General features: G+C 38.2%; 2 protein-coding genes across 2 annotated transcripts; one reads left to right on the top strand and one right to left on the bottom strand.

The window, feature by feature from the left end:
• The first annotated feature begins 648 nt into the window (after window positions 1-648).
• On the top strand, window positions 649-11,096 carry LOC5572168 (DNA-binding protein Ets97D). The gene is made up of 4 exons (XM_021857515.1): window positions 649-1,098; window positions 1,840-2,912; window positions 2,972-3,082; window positions 10,715-11,096. Exons 1-4 carry the CDS (start codon window positions 887-889, stop codon window positions 11,002-11,004), a joined length of 1,686 nt encoding a protein of 561 aa, XP_021713207.1. The 5' UTR covers window positions 649-886; the 3' UTR covers window positions 11,005-11,096.
• Window positions 11,078-12,608, bottom strand: LOC5572169 (probable U3 small nucleolar RNA-associated protein 11). Its single transcript, XM_001660194.2, has 2 exons — window positions 11,924-12,608; window positions 11,078-11,384 (listed from the first exon to the last, which is right to left on the bottom strand). Exons 1-2 carry the CDS (start codon window positions 12,473-12,475, stop codon window positions 11,175-11,177), a joined length of 762 nt encoding a protein of 253 aa, XP_001660244.1. The 5' UTR covers window positions 12,476-12,608; the 3' UTR covers window positions 11,078-11,174.
• Between the last annotated feature and the right edge of the window lie 9,471 nt (window positions 12,609-22,079).

Genomic DNA, 22,079 nt, shown 5'->3' with positions numbered 1-22,079 from the left:
TGGCACCTAAATACTCGGATGTAAGCGATCTGTGGTTAGTAGGCACTCTTAAGAAGACTAAAAAAAAAACCGCAAATGAGGATAAAATGAGATTTCAAGTGAAATTACCTGTAATTTCCACGCAGCAAAGTTTTTCAAATTACGCTGCCGCCACCATGATGTTAACGTAAATATTTACAAGATTAATTTGACGTTTAGGAGCATTCCCTTTTCGTCTGATATATCAGACAGTAATTGAATGATTTTCGGTATGGGACAAGGGAGAACTAATAATCCGTCATAAATTGCATGATAATCATTTGTGTTATCATCATTCGATTATCTGCAGAATGTCATTCTATTATGTTCTATTATTCATCTCTGATTTGGATGATTTTTGTTCAATAAATGGTGGATGCATTATATTCTTTCATAATCATTCAAAATGAGGAATATGAAGTTTTATAACCATGTGAATTACAAATCATTCAATGTGTGACCGGAGGTTTCGTTCAGTGTAGTGCATATGAAGCGCCTAGTTTTAGACAACCCTTTTAGTTGTATATGGATGTCCTTACTAAAAACATCGAACACCCTTCAGAATCGTTGGTCCAATTATTTTTTTTTTGGTAAATAATGAACCGCTGCCAATAAACGGCAACTGTCAAACCAACCACATCAGCCAAAACCAGTTTGTGATTGGGTTTCGTGGTCCGCATTCTCCGAAATTGGTTGTGCGTGTTTTTGTTTTTGAATATCTGTGATGAATTCCGCTATTTCTCGCGAAATGAGATAGTTTTACATGTTCAGTAGGCCCGATTCTACTAATTAACGCAAAGTGTTATAGTTCAACTCAGGAGAAAAGGCGGAAGAATTTCGATAACCGAAACATCCACTACGAAGAGCCATGGACTCGTTGAATATCAAAATGGAGGTACCGGATCTGCCACTTCCGGATCACATCTCGCAACTGGGCGAAGATGGGCTGGGCATGATTGCCAATTCGGAATTCCTTGCCAACAGCAATGGATTGTTTCTGGGTGAAACGGATGACGGGGACGACGATGACGATACGATTGTGGTGCATATGGACTTGCGGGAGAATCTCTCGACGTTGAGGTAAGTAGTTGTCCTGTAAGTAGGGAAAGGTCATTGACCGGAAGTACAGGGCTGGTAGAAAATCACTCTTGAGAGACTTGATAACTAGGTACTTGCAAGTTGTAATAAAAGTTGAAAAACGTGAAAACAAAAAAATATTGTCAGTAAAAATAACGTGTTTTTTTGAGCATTTCGAATATTTACTATCAACAAAATAATATTGCTTTCTTACAGAAGTGAACTAAAATTAAATTTGATCCTTTGATTTTGTGATTTGGTGTGTCGGTATATTCCATAAGTCAATGCTCCCTTGAATAACGAGTTATGGAGAGTCGACTGTAATACACTAGTAAGCTAGTATATACTTGAGCTGGAATTCTGGTGAAGTCCTGTTCCTGAGCATGATTTTCATGAAATTTTGGCCATTATTCTCACGAGGTCCAAAAAAATGGGGTGAATTCTTCAAAATATCCTTGGCAAGATTATGAATGATTTAGAGAGAGACTTCACGAACTTCAACAGGATTTTGTGTGTTTCGATTTCTCTAAAATAAATGTGCTTTATTGACTGATTTGTTATTAGGTTTCATGTGATTATCTGCGCATTTGAAACATGGCCCGCTACAAAAATATCTATGTCTGCGATTCGGCCTGCGGTTCAAAGAGGTTCGTCAAGCCTAGTTTGAGGTCTAGTGGTAGACCGCTTATTAATTAGTCAATATCGGATCTGGAAGTAAACTTTCTCTTTCTGATTCTTTTCCAGAGGTCTTGTTGAGCAGCGAATCGGAGTATCACTGAAGCACTATGAGTTCTGGCTGCAGGACACTCAGATGCTGGAATCGCACAAGAATCTGGTCGATCAGTGCGTCCAAGGCGAGGGATTGGTTCAAATTAATGTGCAGGTGCAGACGGCCAAACGCCGAATCAACATTGCCGATGTGTTGAAACCGACCGATGAAGTCCTGGAAAGCTACCAACAGGAGCTAGAACTGGCCGCGGCCCAGGCGGCTGCTGTAGCCCAAGCTGCTGCGGTGGCCGCTGCTGCTGCTGCTGCTTCCATTTCCATCACGGAGCCCACTCCGTCTCCTCAACAGCAGACATCGACTTCCATGGCATCCCCAATGGCAGCTACCGTTCCGAATGATCCTGCACCTGCCCCTCCTCCTCCTCCTGTACCTGCTCCTGCTCCAGCACCACCTAAAACACCACAGCAAACTGCAAAGGAAGAAATGGAAACTGCATCGGCAGTCGCTGCAATCATAAATTCCGCCAATGCAGAAGCGAATGCCGAGAAAGTCGCAGCTCAGACCACTACGACAGTGACCGCAATACCGGTGACCACTACAACAAATACTACCCCTATGCCCACCGTCACAAACGGGACGGATTCGGTTAAATACACTCCGCCCATGATGGAATCTCCGACGATAATCGATGACGACGACGATGATGACGAAATGGGCGAAGGAGGACAATCGGCCCTGCGATGGGTTTGCGATACGAACTTCAAGCGGGACCAGCAACGGCTGAACATTCCGGACGATCCCCTGGAGTGGACTGTTGCCCAAGTCAAACATTGGATCCAGTGGGCGGTTAAAATATTCCAACTCACCAGCATCAAGCTTCAGGATTGGAGCATCAGTGGGAAGGAACTCTGCGATATGGATCACGCGGAGTTCAAACAGAAGGTTCCCAGTGATCCGGGCGATTTGTTCTGGACCCATTTGGAGTTGCTGCGGAAGTGCAAGTTTGTGGCCGTTGTTCAGAAGCATGGCGACGGGGACGATTACGACGAGATGGCTATATTGAGGAAAGTGCCGAGGAATAGTTTGGCAAGTGAGTAACGTGATTTTTAGTTTCTATGTTATCGATTATTCAAATGGAGTAACTTTCAGATGAAAGTTATTGTGGCAATCGAAGCGGAAACAACGGTCAAATCCAACTATGGCAGTTTCTTCTGGAGATACTCACCGACAAGGAACATCAGGGCATCATTCAATGGATAGGTATGACTCATTATTCACTGTAAACACTGGCTGAAACCGTTATTAACGAGAAAAAAATGACCATCAATTTTGCACACAAAGATATGCAGAGCTGGTAACAGGTTTCTTTTTATAGACTTGGTAAATATTTCAATGCAAGTCTTCATTTTCAATGGAAAGTCTAAGTCCCTTTTTTAAACCAAAACAATCTCTAAAATGACTTTTTAGGCTTGCAATGAATCCTAGAGGCTTCAAAAAAACTTTCAGAGAATCTTACACGACTATTCCACAGGGTCTTCTGGAATTTCTTCCCTGATTCACTTAAGAGAAGCTTCAAGAATACTCCTAGTACCTAATTTTATTCTGGAATACAGTCAAGAGATTTTATTATAGATTTCTTCACTAATTCTGCCAATGATTTTTCAAGACATTCTTAAGGTACTGCGGGGCAAATGGGTAAATGGGGTAAGTGAACATAATTTGTATTTGTACTGAACACATTATGTTTCAAATTCATGAATGGTAAACCTTTGAGGTCATTCAGAACATTAAGATAGGTAAGATATATTTTCCGGGGAGCAATCATTTTAGATATTTGATCGTAGTGTTTATGGTGTTAATAGAAGATCAATGATTTCCAGGACAATGGCAAAGTTTTTATTATAATAATCAAATATTTACCTTTTGATCTAATGGTTCTGGTCAAACTACTGCATAATACAGCGATCATTCATCGAAGTTATCTATATTCCGGGGAAAAATAATTTCAAGCTTTTGAGAAGATTACAAACTGAGGATGAATTTCTATGTATTCGCCACACTATGTACTCGCAGTGTGAACATAATATTGAAAATAATCATATTGTCTATGCTTTTCAAATCATACTACTCAAATTACGTTCATATCCACACTTGTGTACAATATCCTGGGACATGGTTAGCTTAGCTTAGCTTAGACTGACTACACATATCAATGATTGCTATTCCGTGATTGATCGAAGTCAGTGAAAATGCACAAAAAAAAAACAGTTAGAAGATCGACTGGGATTGGCCATAATCTTCTTCAGTGTGCATAATTCAATGCTTCTATTTATACAGAGTCAATAACGGCGCCGATCATGTCCTTGCAGTCAGGTGGGATTGGGGGAAGGAATGTTAGTGTATAACCTTTGCTATTTGGAGACCGTGTTTACTTCTGCATCTCCACAAAGGTTGCGGGGAGGGATGTTTGTTAATGGGGAGGATCGTTGAACCACAGGATTCACTTTGATAAGCGATTAGACCACGACGGGCGTACATGGCATCCTGACTATGAGTTTGATCAAAATTTGGTAAATTTTTTAATTCATTTTTTTCTATTGAGCTGAAACTTTGCACAGTTTTCCAGTTCCATCTAAATCGTCATTTTCCGATATCAAATCTTCAAGTTGAGTCACGACTAACTTTTCAAAAGGGTGTATGTGAAAATGGTTCAAAAATATTCAAAAAGCTGCACAGCAAAAACGGTTCGTTCGATTGTTAGACAACTAAAGAAACAAAGTTAGACAACTAAATAAAGATTCCAAAAAAATACAGACAGTAAAAAAAATTTTTTTTTTGCATTAAAAAACATAAATTTTTCAAATATCTCAAAACCCTATCGGAATACCAACGTAATTTTTTGAGGGAAAACGGTCCATTATATTAGCTATCTACCATAAAAATTTGGTGATGGTAAACCAATAAACAAAAAAGTTATGACATTCCAAACATGTCACAATTTTCACATTTAGCAGAAAAAAAAATTATTTTTTCGGTGTAAATTATTACGGGAACCGCAGTTTGTTGCTGATTTTATTGTTAAGGGCCTTGCGTGAATTAAACAAGTCGTTTTCATGTATTCATTAGTATTATGTATATTATATGTATAAATATTATGTATATGTATAAATATTATATGTATATGTATATATGTATAAATTAAAATGAATTAACAGATTACACGAAAATATTTTTTTTTACCAGGATATTTTTTTTAGAGTATGATCGATGAGTTTCTAAATGTTATATATAAACTTTAAAAGTTTTGGATTTGGGTATGCGTTATGAGATCATGAAAACATTTTATTAATACTTATTTATTTATTTATTGTTATTCAATTTTTTTACAATATAGAACACTTTTGCATCATTATCAGTACAGTTCGAGTATAGTTTTGCTTTAATTTTATTTTCTGACAATGGAATGAAACAGTGAAATTTTTGGGTTCCTTGGATCGTTTTCGCGTTATTATATTGCTCGCTAAGCTCTGATGCCGTTAATTCGTACTCTTCAGTAGTAGTAAAACAAAATGATAATTTTGTTAAATCTTCTTCTTTTCTGCGATTCGCCCAATCAAATAGTTCTTTTGCAGTTTTAATTGGATGCTCACGTTCTTTGGCTAAACTTGCTCTTGTGGCCATACGCTTTATGGTTCCTCCAATAGCATCACAAGGACCTTTGCCATGTGACGTAGCAAAGAAATGCCAATTACAATAGTTTCTAGGTCACACCTATCCGTGGTCACCCATTGCTCAAATGATAACTGATCAATATAATTTTCTTCAAACTCAGCGAATAAAGTATTTTCCAATGATGAAGAATCTGGACAATCCGAACAAGATCGTAGATAGCAATTTGATGTTGTATTTTCACACAAAAGACTACCAGTTAACATTTTAATATCCTTTGATAAATTGATTCTTTTCAAACTATGTAAGATTAGGTTAATATTTTCGTGTGTTGTGCACACACAAACATTATGTGTTCCTGAATTGGATAGAAGCTTGCATTGCCTTGGACGAAGGCTTGCAAATGAGGAAAAACCTACCTTAATATTTTCGTTAATTTCCTTGAAGCGTGTATACGCTTCTTTCAAAGTAGTCATCATTAATCGTTTTTGGATTGCTTGACGCTTTCCATCTTTTTTTACAGATACATAATCTTTTTGGCCAGGCATAGCTCTACTTACTTCATCGTCTTCAAAATATTGAATTATTTTTTCTTTTGTCTCATCTGTTAATCTTTTTTTACAGATACATAATCTTTTTGGCCAGGCATAGCTCTACTTACTTCATCGTCTTCAAAATATTGAATTATTTTTTCTTTTGTCTCATCTGTTAATGAAGTACGACCTAGCATTTTTGGTTGCAAGACAGTTATTTTTGAATTGTTTTGCCTCTTTTGCTGTATTTCTATTGGTTTTGAACTCATCAATGGCGTCTTGAATAGACCACGAGCTTTGCAGCATCGACAAAATCAATCATTTTTCTTTCCTTGTCGTGGCTAGATTCGAGAACCTTTCCTTCATATTCATAATTACCTCATCGTAGTCTGTATTTTCCACATCCTCAGGTCCTAATTTGAAGAGGTTTCTTCGTACAGCTTCGTTGATTTCACGATATTTTTTCTCGGGATAATTGACGTAACCCATCTTCGTCCATTTAATCGGAGTTACTTTTATTCCAGCTATCCCTTCGTTGAAGCGTTCGATGTTGACCTTCTGGATGCACTCATCTTCTGATTGATTTGTTGAAACAGATGTCGCTGATGGTACCGTGGCAAGACTATCTGCACTTGGTACTTCTGGTAACTCCTCAGTTGTTGTCGGTGCATCTAGTAATTCCTCAGTTGTTGTTTTCGAACTTCCTGCAACCTGATCCACCGATGATGTACAGATTGCCCGTTTGTCAACGTTTAAACGGCAGGACGTACAAATGCGTAAATTTGTATTCAATGTAGACATTGGAGCATAACCAGCCGCTTTCAGTTTATCTATGGTGCTTTCGGTGAGATTTCGTAGCTCTTTCGAACACTTTTTTTCTGCAAACGGCCTGCAACAGTAGAGAAAGCGACTACTCATGTTGCTCGTTAGATTTTAATAAACAAAATCACTTTTAAGTTTTTACTGACTAGTTTGGTGTCGTTTGCTTGACTGAAGAAAAATTTTACAATTAAATCTTTTATAACCATAGTGGTAGTATATTTTTAGCTTTTTCGTGAGTATGTTCATGGTATGTACCTATCATGCTTTTGATGTTGTTGAAGTTACTCGCTTTCTCCCAAATATGATTAACAAAGTCTATTCTCTACCAAGGCGGGTCTATACCCAGGTGTAATCAGATTTTAACTTTGTGGAGAAAACCAGCGCCGAGAAAACCGACCTGCTTTACGTATACTAGATCACCTGGGTATAGACCCGCCTTGTTCTCTACGAGGTAAACTTTTTGCAGGTAAACTAGTCGTATACCTGTATAGAAAACTTTTTTTGTAGCTTTTGTCTTCAATATTAGATTTCTTATAGGTTTCTTTTATCAAATGGTTTTAACACTATTGAGAGAATTTTTCTTCAGTTACGTACAATAAAAAATATGACACTATCAAGACTTTAGATCACAACACTGGATCGCGTCTAACTTCCTAATAGATGCTATAATAGTTATGAATAATTAAATAAAATATCATGAAAACAACTTGTTAAACCTCATGTGGTACCCTTAACAAAAAAATTCAGCAAAAAAATTCCGGTCCTAAAAAAAATCAACAATGAAAAAAAAAAAAATTCACTAAGTGTCAAATTTGTGAAATATTTGAAATGTCATAACTTTTTTGTTTATTGGCTTACCATCACCAAATTTTTATGGTAGATAGCTAATATAATGGACCGTTTTCCCTCAAAAAATTACGTTGGTATTCCGATAGGGTTTTGAGATATTTGAGTTTTTGTGACAAAAATGATGTTTTTTAATGCAAAAAAAAAATTGTTTTTACTGTGTGTATTTTTTTTTGGAATCTTTATTTTGTTGTCTAACTTTGTTTCTTTAGTTGTCTAACAATCGAACGAACCGTTTTTGCTGTGCAGCTTTTTGAATATTTTTGAACCATTTTCACATACACCCTTTTGAAAAGTTAGTCGTGACTCAACTTGAAGATTTGATATCGGAAAATGACGATTTAGATGGAACTGAAAAACTGTGCAAAGTTTCAGATATTTTTGAAATGGTCGATCAGAATCGACTTGCATGCCTCCGTGGAATCCCTCTGTTACGTCTGTTTGTCTATGCACTGGGCTTGGGGTTGTGTTTGCCAAGGAGCGATCATTTTGAAAAACCCGTCCACGCGGTTTGCACGTCACAACTAGAGTGGTTTCTTTATTCGTCAAGAATTCTTACAGAGGTTAGAGGAAATTAAACTCTGAACGGAATTTAATAAAAACATAAGTTCGTTCGAATCTATCCGGGGGCCAAAGACTGAAACGCGCAAAAAATGATCGACTTCAAATTGATGTGTTTCTATTGAGAATGCATTAAAGAAAGTTGAAAATTGAGTATATATATACAATGGTTGCTATAATGAATTTTCACCTTTTGCTATTCAGTTTTCAAAATGACGTCCAAGTAAGAGGAGCAGTGTGACAAAATTTTGCTCGCGCAATAAGAGATTCCGACGTTCTCACACGAAACTTATGTGAAGGCGGATTTCAAGCAGCTTCCGGGCACGATTTCTATATCGCATCAGATAAAGGGAAGGAGACAGAAATTTTCAAAACCATCGAACTGTCGAAATTTACAAAACAATACCTTGTCCTGCATGCTATATGCACGTGTGGTCTAAAAAGTGACATGTTCATCACTACGGAACCATCAGTCAAGAGATTTACGTCTAGAAGTGCCTCAAAAAGCGGCTGCAGCCATTCCTGAAGCAACCTAATAGATCTGGCCAGACTTGGCGAGCTACCACTATGGTAAAAGTGGTACGATGCGAAAAACGTGGTTTTGATACCCAAAGGCCACAACCCTCACAACAGCCCAAAGCTCGTTCCTACACACTTAAATTATTTTACGGATTCCTGTGAAATCTCAACAGCTGAACGGTTCGGTAAAACAAATTAACGGAGTACGGTAAATTTTCACAGTATTCGGTAAAAATTCACCGGAATCCGTAAAATTCCGACGAAATTACGGTGTTTTATTTCACCAAACTGTTGAGATTACGGTGAAATTCACCGTAGGAGCTTAGTGTGTACCTAACGGTATTGGGTCTTGTTCACATGAAATTTTAAAACAACTAATAAACCCATGGAAAACGAGCAGCGGTTTAAATCAAACTAACGTTCGAGCGAATAAGATCGATGAGACCACTGTGCAAAATTTTGTGGAAGGTGTTAACCTGAAGGCACGGTAGGTCGGATTTGTCAAACCACAATTTTAAACGAATATTGTTTCTTTTAAACATATGAATTAGACTACCAAAAGAAAATAAGAAGGTTTTTATATTATAAATTTTGATTGAAAGATACGATTTTTTCGTCGACCAATTTTTGTGCGTTCCAGCCTTTATGACAAGGACACTTTCGTGCCTGTTCTAAAATGTTTGTTCCGAAGATTATCTATGGAAGTCTAAAGATTCTAAAGATAAATATGCCAGCAGAATTCCCAAAACCTACAACCTGATATTTGCACCCATTTCCAGAAATATAAATAAATGAAAAACCGAAATCAGTACTAGGGGGATTAGGGGCATAATGCACACATTAAGCAAATACCTATTTTAAGACCATAAAAAGGCAATATTTTTCAGTTACGCTCAGCTGGTTTCAAAATTCGTTATTAATACTACGTGCTGCATTCATTCGTGGTGAGGAAAATCATATCAAATTTCAGAAAAACGAGATAGAAAATAAGGTCGAAAACAAGGCTGGTAAAAAAAAGCATCGGGGCAAAATGAACACTTTCGTTGAATTTTGTGAAAATTTCATTCCTAATGGCTGTCAAACGTTCTGATAGGTAAAAAGGATCCCCTCTGTCATATAAGCAAGAAACGACTTCTCTAGGTTACATACTTTGTTCAAAAAATAAGATTATTCCACCACCTTGCTTAGAAATCAATTTGAAGCTGAGAAAAAAAAATAGAGCATAATTGAAGCAAACCAAAAACTTTTATACCGTCAAACATTTCAAATGCAATACTGATTTCATACAGTGTTTAAAATTTTCATGAAATGTGCATCTTCTCAGAGAAAATGGGGGTGTCTATTTCGCCCCGTATGTTCATTATGCCCAAAATCCCCCTATACCTATAATAGCCGTCTTCAGTGTCGTGCACTAGACTCGACTTGAAGAGTCGCTTTGTTTGATCAACGTAGATCTAGTGATGACAACTGATTTTGTAAACTTCAGCCTTGATAACTGGGTGCTTCGTAGAAATTTTATGTTTCTACAAAGTCGAGTCTAGTACACGACACTGAACGGCCTTGCAGTTGAGGTCAAAATACGCGTATCTGTCAAAGGGTACAAACTCTAGTGCCTACAAATTTGAAGGAAATGTGCTTGAACATCATCTCTTTTGAGTGTTGAATGTGAAGCTGAGAATTGATTTGTTTGTGAATGGTGATTGATTCACAGTCGTACAATATTATCAAGATTGAAAAAGTCCCTTGTAAAAGATCCTCAATCTCCAAATCAAAATTGCTTTCGTTTCCCTCGATAAAACCGTTTTCAAATTAACGGAGAGGATGCTAGAATATCATATTTTTCGAATGGTAGGTGCAGAATTGATGGTCATTTTATTTTGAATAATAACCGTTTCAGACACACCGTGCATATTGTTCTTAACTGCAATTACTAACATTCCAGGCAAGGAAGGCGAATTCAAGTTGTGCAATCCGGAACTGGTGGCTCAGCTGTGGGGAGAACGGAAGAACAAACCGACCATGAACTACGAAAAGTTGTCGCGAGCACTCCGCTACTACTACGACGGGGATATGATCTCCAAGGTGCACGGCAAGCGGTTCGTGTACAAATTCGTGTGCGATCTACGAGAGCTGATCGGTTACAACGCATCGGAACTGGCCAGCTTGGTTCAGGAAGGATCGACCTACATTCACAGCAATTCGTACGACGGGTACGATCGAGATTGCGATTAAGTTTTAGTTTGCGTTTGCGACATCGATTATTCTATTTTTGACTTTCAAAAAGCATTACTGATGAAGTTTACTATAAAGTTGGATTGAATTTATTAACGAAGTTTAAGATTATCCTTTATTACATACTTATATTGATATTAATAAATGATGATATACAAAATAATCGTTCCTTATCGCTTTCTTTCGTACTTGAACTTGTATATTGGTGCTTGGTCCTTAGTGCCCTTGGCCACTCGCTTCGGTTTGCGGGATCGCTTCTCCTGCAGAGCCCGCTTCAACTCCAACTTTTGCTGCACAATTGTGAGTTCCTTCTCGCGCTCGACTCGACGCTGCAATTCTTTGTATGATTTTTCGCGCTCCTGATTCATTGCCAAAATCGTCTGAAATTAGAAAACTTCATGTACCTTCAACTTCATATAAATTATGAGTGAGACATCCATTGTTAGCAGGGATCGAGATCACCTCTGCATCTCCAAGGTTGTCATAGGAAGTAGTTTGTTGGTGGGGAGGGTTCGAAAGCTTGGTAAGTGATGCGATACATACAACCCCTAGGTTCATAAATACACCTATCAGTCTCTAGGGACCCAGTACTGTCGACATCTAAATTTCAAAATTCGGTGTCTTCGCGCCATTGTTTGATCGATTTTGATGAGGTTTACAGGAAAAATCACAAATTAGTTAGATTATTGATAATGCATTGAAAGGTTTAAATGCTCTTCCTCTCAAATTGTTTATGAGATACAGCCGTGCTAAGTAAATATCAAGCTCAAAATCGTTACTCTAACTTTTGAACTAATAAAATAAATCCAATCCTTAACTGAGCAGCCAAAAGCTACTTTCAACTTCTTTATCAACCAACACATCAAAATCACCATCCAGGAGAACCTATCGACAAACCACGATTCAAAAAGTTGCTTACCGCTTCATCCTGCACCCCGAGAACCAATTTGTCCAACTGATCCAGCTTCGGTCGGTTGGACTTTCTCCCCAGCAGACTAGGATGGGTTTGTAGCCGTTCCGCCAAATCAAATCCTCTGGCTTCCTCTTCGTCGTCAACGAAGAATGTGTGCTTATTCTGGATACGGTTGGCCACTTCGGTCATGTGCAGCCTTCCCTGCAGCCGTTGGATTTTGTTGGCCTCCATCGTTCGCTTCATGTTGATGTATTTTAGGTCCTGTGTTTGCATCAGTCGAATCTGCGCCGGCGAATGTTCATCCTGTTTGTCCAGTTCGTGATGCTCTCCCGATTCAACCTTGGAGTTTATCATGTGATGGTAGAATTCATCCGGATTACGGGTCAATGCTCGCTTCCGAAGCAATTTGAGCGTATCTTCCTTCTGGTGTCGGTCATCGGCGCGCCGTTTGTAGTCTTGCTTCTTCTCGAGGATTCCCAGATGGGACCGTGCTGACGGTTGAGCTCGCTCACGGTGAACCTTTTGATTCGACTTGGCGGCTTTCTTCCAGCTAGACATTTTACTTTACTTCAATATACACAATATTTAAAAATTACTTTCAAAATAATCAGAAAAGATTTTAATACAACGAAATCAACACGTTTCTGAGATGGACATCGATGTTCGATGTTTACTTTTGAGCATAAGGTGACAGATCTGACCTTTGTTATAGCGGCACCGTTGACAAAATATTATAAATGATTGTTTCTGAAGGGCACCTTATCGACTTTTCCCGAGCAAAACGCAAAGTACCTGTATATTTATAAGGTAACGGATTTCCCCATTTTTATATGGATTAGTGAGTGAAAGAAAAAAGGAAAATAGGGTAACGGTTCTATTTTGGACGGTTTAACGAAGTGATGTTGGGTTTGTTGGAATAGAGGTAGTGTCGCACCTCAGGTAGAAGAATCGTCGGTTGAGAAGCATGCGTCGTCGTAGGTAAAAGTGTGGAAGATTTATCGAGAGGTATGATATTTGGATAAGTGTGATTGAATTGTAAATATATACCTGGAATGAATAAAGAGAGTTGCAGCTGCTGATTGAGGTATCAGTCAGTTAGCTGCCCAGTTGAAGGAGACATCTACTGTATTGTATTTCTTTATGATTTGCAATCGGATGTGGACGGGCTAGCCTCGCTAGGATCTGCGTGGTCTTAGCGGACTAGCTCTTCAACAGGGTTGCCTTACTAAATTATTTGCACAACGTTACCAAGTCAATGAGCATGCCACAACAGTGGCGCAACCAGGGGAGATTTGGGATCAAACGCCACCCCCAGAGCCGAAAAAAATAAGGGTTACTAGGTATATTTGAAACTCATCACTACAAGGAAAAAAAATTCGTGGTTAAAATTACTATTTTAGCTGACTACGCCCATTCTTGAAACTACCATGGAATTTCAGCCCAATTTACTATGTTTACGGTACTTCCCACCATATTTCTGGTACGTTTGACAGAAATAATTTACAACAATCTGATTTCAACTACAGACATGGTAAAATCAAGCGCATTTCTGGTCTGCTGTAAATTTCCGGTGCGAACGCTTAAGTTAACCCCCTAAAATGGTAGTTTTTACCGCACAATTTTTTTGCGTGTATAAATCTTATGCATCCAAGCAGCAGTAACCTAGTTTAGTTCATATTATTACTTGTTAAAATATGTGTTGTTTTTTTTATTCTTAGACCCCTGAAGAGTTGGGCCTTCCTTAGCCGAGTTAGAGTTAGAGTCCGAGGCTACAAAGCAAAGCCATGCTGAAGGTGTCTGAATTTGATTCCCGGTCTGTCCAAGATCTTTTCGTAATGGAAATTTTCTTGACTTCCCTGAGCATACTCTATGTCTACTCTATCATACTTGCCACACGATATAAAGAGACAATTTATACATTCTTCAGCCAGAGGCTGCACAGACTGAACATAACTAACATTAGACAACGGACACACGCAACGACCAGTGGACCAATGAAGAATTTTTCGTTTGACGAAAAGTTTTCTCCGACTGGGACGGGAATCGTAACCTACACTCCGTAGCACAATACGCCTAAACGACTGACGCCGCTAACCGCACGGCTTCGAAGCCCACGAATGCAAAAATGGCAACTTTGGCAAAGAAAGCTCTCAGTTAATAACTGTGGAAGTGCTCATAAGAACAGATGCAGGCTCTGTCTCAGTGATGGCATTAATGCCAAGAAGAAGAAGAACCCCTGAAGAGTTCAATAAAAAAAATCTCACAGGGTAACGCATATAACTTGGACATGCATATAATTTGGGCATGCTGGTCGTGAGCAATATGCATTGCATTATTAATACATTATGCTACTAATTAATGATGACCATTTTCTTAACAATTACAAATTGGCTTCAAAAACATTGTAAATCCACTTGAATATTGGATTATCCCGGTTATTTATAAGACTGCTCGAAACAGTCGTCGGGAATTAAGGGGCATCTCAATGTATTTCATCCATATCGAACAATGTGGCCGATGTTGTTGAAACACATAATTATGATAACTATACATATCTTACGCACGATAAACTATTGCCATTTATTGTATTGTTTCAATAAATGTGTATTTTGAGCGTTAGAAACACTAATCACAGGTTGAATTATGTTTGGTGAAACATTTTTTTTTTAACATTCCATCAGACCACCCCTCAACTTCCAAGAGTGAAACCGGCAGCTGAGTGTCAACAACAGCTATTTTGGAAATCTGACTCGACGCCCACTCTGCTGTCCTTGTTGCTCTACTTGAAAGAGTAGGACTGCTTGTTTGAACGGGAAAATCTTCTCACTTCGCTCGTTGTTGCTGCCAAATCTGACAGCGACTGTTTCACCGACCGTTTGAAACGACGACTGTTTCAAACGGTCGTGAACAGTTAGGAACTGAACGGTCAATATCAAAATTGTATATTATATCAACAGAACATCTGTGAAACCTACGAATGCAAGAGAATGTACATTTCAAAAACACACATTAAATGCAATAATAGCGCTCAGAATTGGCATTTGTAAAAAGTTTAAAAGCGGCATTATGAAAAAATATGTCTAGAATTGAAGCAAAGTTCATCTAAAATCTTAACATAAGTATATAAGGCATAAATCAGATGATGTCCAAAATATTTTATGGTTTTTGTTCAGTTGATATAATTTGACCATCTGATGAAATACACTGGAATGTCGCATGCATGCATACTTGCAGGCATATTCCGTGGATCTGATGATATTTGCTTGCATTAAATTAAATTATTGATTATCACTAATATACATATCCAATAGGCGAAAAAATGCATAAATCACATGTGAACTCTTAAAATTTTATGATGTGACCGTCTAGCGCCACACGGTGGTGGAGTTCTGAACTAAATTGTATCTTAGGGGTCATGCACAAATTAGGTCACGCTCCAAGGGGGGGGGGGGGGAGGTCAAGCCAAGCGTGACAAGCCTTACAAAATTTTCGAAGGATCCATACAAAAGTCCTTTTCCACCTGAGCAACTTTGCCGCAGACAGCATCCTTCTATGTGCTCGCAATCTCAAGTTATCGCATAATTAGCCCCTACCGGAAGTTCATATCCTAGCGTCGATATGATACCACGCGGTGGTCGAGTTCTGAACTAAATTGTATCCCATGTGCAAATTCTTGGTCCCCGAAGCAAGTTTACTGGAGATATTACGTCCCTATATGGCCTGCATCTCATACAATTTGGTGATGACTGCAGCTTTCTGGACTGAGTGTACTGAATTCCACGTGCCCAACATGGTCCCTTTCGTAGCCGATTCCCGGTGGCCACTGGAACCGGAACCGGTATTCCAGGTAGTGATTAGAATCTTAGTATGGCTTTAGAATGCGGCATAAATTTCATTATTCGGTTGATTTTTCGCTGATTTATAGGGGTAAACATTTCTTGGTCATAATGACCCCAGTATCTTATTTGGGTTAATTCTACGAGTGGCGTGAGGTGACAATCGTCGGTGTCGTATAGCGAGTTGACAATTCTCGACTCGAGTGAAGTGACTCGCCGTGTAAATCAAATGGAGAGTCACTTCACTCAAGTCGAGAATTGTCACTTCGCTATACGACACTGACAATTGCCACCTCACGCCACTCGTAGAATTAACCCAATTAAGTTGTTTTTCTTAACATCCGCGGAAGGTTAAGAATCCATTAATAATCCAAGAATGTGGATATTGAGATAACGCCCCTGTCCAAATTATATTTACATGGGAGTGTCCAAAATGTATATTTGGTGCCCGAAATGTATAACAGACAGGCCGCTATTTTGGAAGCTTGTAAGCCTTTTCTCCCCAGAAACTCACAGTACAAGGAGACATTAAGCATATAAGTAGCATTACGTAATAAAATATTAGTAACTAATGCAGTTAATCGATCGCCCTTTTCAGACATATCGTTAGCCTGTCTAAAATACATAATTCACCCTAAATAACGAAATTTTCTTGCCTTTTCAGAATAATAAATTGAAGGCTTTGTGTGAGATTTAGACATATTGGAAGCTATTTAACCAGCCTCCTGACACGGCCCATACAACCCCATTTAAAAAAACGAGCAAACATCTCTGGTTCCTACTGGGAAGTGGTTCCCATTGACAGCTCAATGTTTGTAAACAAATAATCGTTTGAGGAATAACAATCGGTGATGGCGAAATCTTTTTCTCCGAAAAATTTCTTTTCCCGCATAACAACAGTAATTCGAACTAACAAACGGTTGCAAACTATTGGATTGCAGTACAGCAAGTCAATTTGGGTTGATGTGATTAGCTAAAAACACATTTTAGTATTGGAGGAAAAATTCAGTAATATGATTAGACCATTGTACGTTGTTGCTCTTGAGTTTGATGCTGACCACGAAAACATGGCTGCCTAGCACCGGGTTGAATTTAACAGTTCAGTAGTGGCGCTTTTGTATTTTGTACAACGCAGGTGGGCAAACCTTGCGTTTCATACTCAGCATCAGCGTGGTGCTTGTTGCGGTGATGTACGGAAGGTTAACATAGGATGCAGCAGTCGAAGCATTAAAATGTTTCAGTTAGCTCAGTATTCAACCAAATTTTACATATATGTCTTAGAGCACATGAATTCCCGGATAAGCCATTCTTCGGGTTTTTAAAATAACGAAAAAAAAAAAAATAGAATACTATAAAGGCACTTAGCTGCCCTGTGGAAGCAAATTCCCATTGAGCATTTTAACAAATAAGAGATTTTGAATGTGTTGATCTTGAATATAGTAGATAATCAATCGGTTTACAAAATTATCCAAAAACAAAATTCGAAGGTCTTAGGTTGAAAAAATAAAGATGTTCACACATATTTGGTCATTAAATCTACACAGTGAAATCAAAACTCGTTTTTCACTTTTTGACTCGCTTGTTGATTCTTTAACATTATATAATTATTATTATTATTATTCTTGGCATTACGTTCTTATGAACACTTCCACAGTTATTAACTGAGAGCTTTCATTGAAAAAGTTGCAATTTTCGCATTTGTATATCTTGTGACAGGCGCGTTGATACACTATGGGTTTTTTCTCAAATTTCATAACGCCAACCCACCTGTGAGGTGTATACTGGACTTATCCTTTCGGTTTCCTTTCTCATCGACGCTATGGCGGTCCATACGAACGTACTTGCCTTCGTTCGACATTTTCACTCTTCACATCTTTGAACTTGTTCACGTTTATAAATTGTCTTCTTCTTCTTTCTGGCATTACGTCCCCACTGGGACAGGGCCTGCTTCTCAGCTTAGTGTTCTTATGAGCACTTCCACAGTTATTAACTGAGAGCTTACAGTGCCAATGACCATTTTTGCATGCGTATATCGTGTGGCAGGTACGAAGATACTCTATGCCCTGCGAAGTCGAGAAAATTTCCAACCCGAAAAGATCCTCGACCGGTGGGATTTGAACCCACGACCCTCAGCTTGGTCTTGCTGAATAGCTGCGCGTTTACCGCTACGGCTATCTGGACCCCTATAAATTGTCTGCAAGCTGTTAAATGACCAAAAACAAATTGAATTAGAATATGGCATTATCGCTCACGGTAGTAGATTCTCTAATTCTTTCAAATATTATTCCCATTGATTTCAGTAATTTCAGTCCTGTTTGTTGAAGAGCTAGTCCGCTAAGACCACGCAGATCCCAGCGAGGCTAGCCCGTCCACATCCGATTGCAAATCATAAAGAAATACAATACAGTAGATGTTTCCTTCAACTGGGCAGCTAACTGACTGATACCTCAATCAGCAGCTGCAACTCTCCTTATTCAAACCAGGTATCTATTTTTACAATTCAACATCCTACACAAATAAATCTTCCATACTTTTATCTACGACGACGCATGCTTCTCAACCGACGATTCTTCTACCTGAGGTGCGACACTACCTCTATTCCAACACTGTTCACAAAATTGAACTAGTAGTTTACGCAACAAGTTGCAGAATGATGATTTTTACAACACGAGTCGTAAATTTATCCTACGAGGCTTGCCGAGTAGGATAATTACGACGAGTGATGTAAAAATCGAGTTCAGCAACGAGTTACGTACAACATTTTTTGCAATTTCGTAAAAGACCACTTGAGGGTATCAGAAGTTATATTGGAATGCATTCATCACAATTTTACAATTTCTCAAAAATTGTTGTGTTATGATTCATTACGCAACTCAAAACAGTTGCGTAATGAAAATGCGTTACGTAATGAATCATTACAGCACTGATTTCAGTTGCGTAATGACTATTCCCACATTGCATACTTCAGTGCAGGAAAGTAGGCCGTTTCATGACAGATTGGCGTGATGAAAAACAGCCTATTACGATGAGAATTTGCAAAAATAATTATTGTCATCTCCAAACTATTCAATAAATCCATTCATTACGATTTTCATTACGTTCCCTTCGAAATTTGTGATTTTTTTGGTGGTTTTAATTACACTCCATTCACGAGAATATTTCAATTGGTGGTTTTCATTACGCACCATTCACGAAAACTTTTTAGTTTGTTTTTTTTTTTAACTTTCCATTACACACCGTTCACGATAACATTTTCATTTGTGGTTTTCCACTATGCACTATCTGAAGACGCTTTTCCTTACACGTCTATCATTCTTTCAAACAAAACTTTCTTCTATTAACGGTCTTCATTACTCGTCTCCATTTTTTTTTTTTTGCAAATGCAATTCTGCCATCCTTACTGATTCACTGCGGTGGTCCTCCGAAAAAAAACGCCATTTTATTTTCCCCTCCCTGATACTTTTTGTAGCACACCAAAATCTCTTTTAGAGTTTTCTTAATAGTCTTCGGTCGAATGATTCTTTTCCATTTGCTATTATCCTTAACATTTACACTCCTGGCAGGATCGCCAATGTAAATTACCAATCATACAGGAATTGGCCTCAAGGCAGCCATTTGTAATTGCCATGATCAAGAATCATTCGCCCGAGATGGGCTTGTACCCCGAGCAGAAATTACCTCCCCGAGCCTTCACTACAAACTCAGTAGTCAAAAAATCATGCATGAGTTGGCTCACCTTTTTGACTCATTGTCTCGTATTTCCACAGTTTACTCACACACGGCAGTAATTTCTTGTTAGTCAGGTAAAATTATAGTAATCCTTTCTAACGTAAACAACAACATTCGGGTTTCACGAATTTTTGACGGATTTTGCGACTAAATATTTTTTACAGTTTGAGTTGATTGAGTGATTTTGTATATTTGTTAATAACTTCTTACATCATTATGAGCAAACAAAAGTACAAATTGCAAGGTTTTTCTTGGAAAATAATGAAATTGGCGCTTGTGATAGTTTTGCGATTATGCGTATAGTATATGTCATTTATGCAAATTGTAGTTCATTTGACCAAAAACAACTTTCCCTTTCATACCAAGGTGCTAAAATGGCTGGATCTTCCAGTATTGATTTTTGTCCCGCATCTTCATACGTTCAACGCACTGTGCATCGATAGAAAATCGACACGAAAAATTATAAATTTTGAAAAAAATATTCATTCGTTAAAGTTCACGACGGAAATCGTGCGGATCTAGTGTATTGATCTAAAAGTTGTTGAAAATCAGAAAATTCCAAATTATTCTCTGGGCTTCTAGGGATGGTACACAAATTATGTCACTCTAAATTTCGACTTTTTTGACCCCCCCCCCTCCTATGTCACGTTTTTTGTATGAGTCCTTCGAAAATTTTTTAAGACTTGTCACGCTTGACTTGACCCCCTCCCCCCTTGGAGCGTGACGTAATGTGTGCATGACCCCTATCAACTTTTCCTTAAGGCGGTCAAGCTGCCTCACTTTCCCCTATATGAAATTTGCACATACCAAATACCGCGGTATAGAAAAGATCATAACAAATGTTTATCTTTATTTCATGTGATAGGCAAAAAAATATGTTTGTTTGTTCCGCTAGTGCGCGGAATTAGGCATTCTTCTGCGCGAAATATAGAAGAGCAGCCAATTAGGCGGAATTAGGCAATTTCGACAAGTCAAATTTTTCAACAAAATCAAACTTGTAAATTATGAATAAAGTCTAGTTTCCCATGGTTTTCTAGGGAATGTTATAGAATCGACGTGATCGTTACATGAGATCTAAAAAAATGTGTTTCACCATAGCACATGCTCAAGCGCGCGGATATTTTTGTGCTCATGGCAAGCTGATCACAAGCTCTTGATTACGAAGCGCGTATACATGATGCGTGCGTGCCTGGTGTATTGGTTAGAAGTCACGCCTCTCACACCGAGGACGTGGGATCGAATCCTATCCCCAAGATAGTCACTTATGGCCTAAAAAGGCCTCGTTAATAAAGATAAAAGAGCAACATTTTTATTTCAACTAAGTGTTCATTGTGTTTCTGGTAGAACACAATGAACAATTAGTTGAAAAAGAAATTCTTCATCTCTAGAAAATAAAATGAATGACCTAGCCTTTGCATGTTATGTTGAACTACACTGCGGAACACGATTTTGTCTCAAGTATCAAAATACAGCTACCTATGTACTCAACTAAGGGTTACTAAATCCATTGCCGTTTTCAAAAATATCAAAGCACGTTTAGTTTTTGAGCTATTGGCTGTTGAAAATGCAAAATTTGACTATATCAACCAACTTGCATGAAAATTTGCGAGCTTGTAAGGCAATTTATTTGCTTAAATTGCCACAGAATTCAAACTTTATGTGTATGACAATATTTATCAGCAAAGTTCATAATACTATCGATTTTTGGAGTTTTAGAAAAGTATTGTACTTTGCCATATAACAGAAACAAAGAGTTTTGTATGAAGACTGTGGGCATGCTGAAAAAATCGATTAAAACAAAATTTTATCGTGCAATTTGAACCAAATTATATCTGAAATGAAAGTTTGAAGTCCTATTTTGCATGCTTGCTGGATTAGATCACAAAAAAGTTTTATGAATCATGTTTTAAATTTCATGTAAACCAGTGTTTTATACAGCTTTGGCGACCTGTAGCTAAAAATTGTGACGTGCAGGGATATTTCTGAAAACGGCATAAGATTCAGCGACCCCAAATCTACTAGAGACACATAATTTAATCCTAGAGACACGCAAAAATGCCATTTTTCTTACGCTGTGCTATCCATAGCATACCTATACTGCCCATAATCGCATAACAGTCCCATGTCGATTTTTGACCGATTTGCGTTTTTTACATAAATCAACTCAACATCTTCAGAAGATCAATAAAAACTGCTAAAAAAGTAGCCTTTGTTCCTAATTTGTACAAAAACGAACCCCACTTGTGTTGTCCCATCTTGAAAATATTCGCATAACAGTCACATCAAAGTCCGTATAGTGGTCGGGCTCAGAATGGATACCACTTCTAGTACTACATACGGTCTCTCGGTACTACTAGTTATTCACTTATGTGTAACGAAGTAAAGGGAAATCAATTATACAGTGAAACCTCCATGAGTCGATGTTCTATATCTTAATATTGACTCATGGAACCATACTTAAACAAAATTTCATGGTAACTATGATGATTCGCTTAAACAGCATTCCAAAGCATTTCTGTCCCATGAGTCTATGGTCCCTTCATATATCGACTCATGGAGGTTTGACTGTATTTAATACACACATGCTTACGGTATTG

This window comes from Aedes aegypti, chromosome 1, assembly GCF_002204515.2.
Source record: "Aedes aegypti strain LVP_AGWG chromosome 1, AaegL5.0 Primary Assembly, whole genome shotgun sequence".
Lineage (NCBI taxonomy): Eukaryota > Metazoa > Arthropoda > Insecta > Diptera > Culicidae > Aedes > Aedes aegypti.
This window is presented reverse-complemented; position numbering and strand designations above follow the sequence as displayed.

Excerpts from the sequence above, each read along its gene's own strand:
- LOC5572169 (XM_001660194.2), bottom strand. The coding sequence starts at position 12,475 with ATGTCTAGCTGGAAGAAAGCCGCCAAGTCGAATCAAAAGGTTCACCGT. Across the intron at positions 11,385-11,923 it reads TCGGGGTGCAGGATGAAGCG|ACGATTTTGGCAATGAATCA; the intron begins GTAAGCAACTTT and ends TTCTAATTTCAG.
- LOC5572168 (XM_021857515.1), top strand. The coding sequence starts at position 887 with ATGGACTCGTTGAATATCAAAATGGAGGTACCGGATCTGCCACTTCCG. Across the intron at positions 2,913-2,971 it reads GCCGAGGAATAGTTTGGCAA|ATGAAAGTTATTGTGGCAAT; the intron begins GTGAGTAACGTG and ends AGTAACTTTCAG. Across the intron at positions 3,083-10,714 it reads GGGCATCATTCAATGGATAG|GCAAGGAAGGCGAATTCAAG; the intron begins GTATGACTCATT and ends CTAACATTCCAG.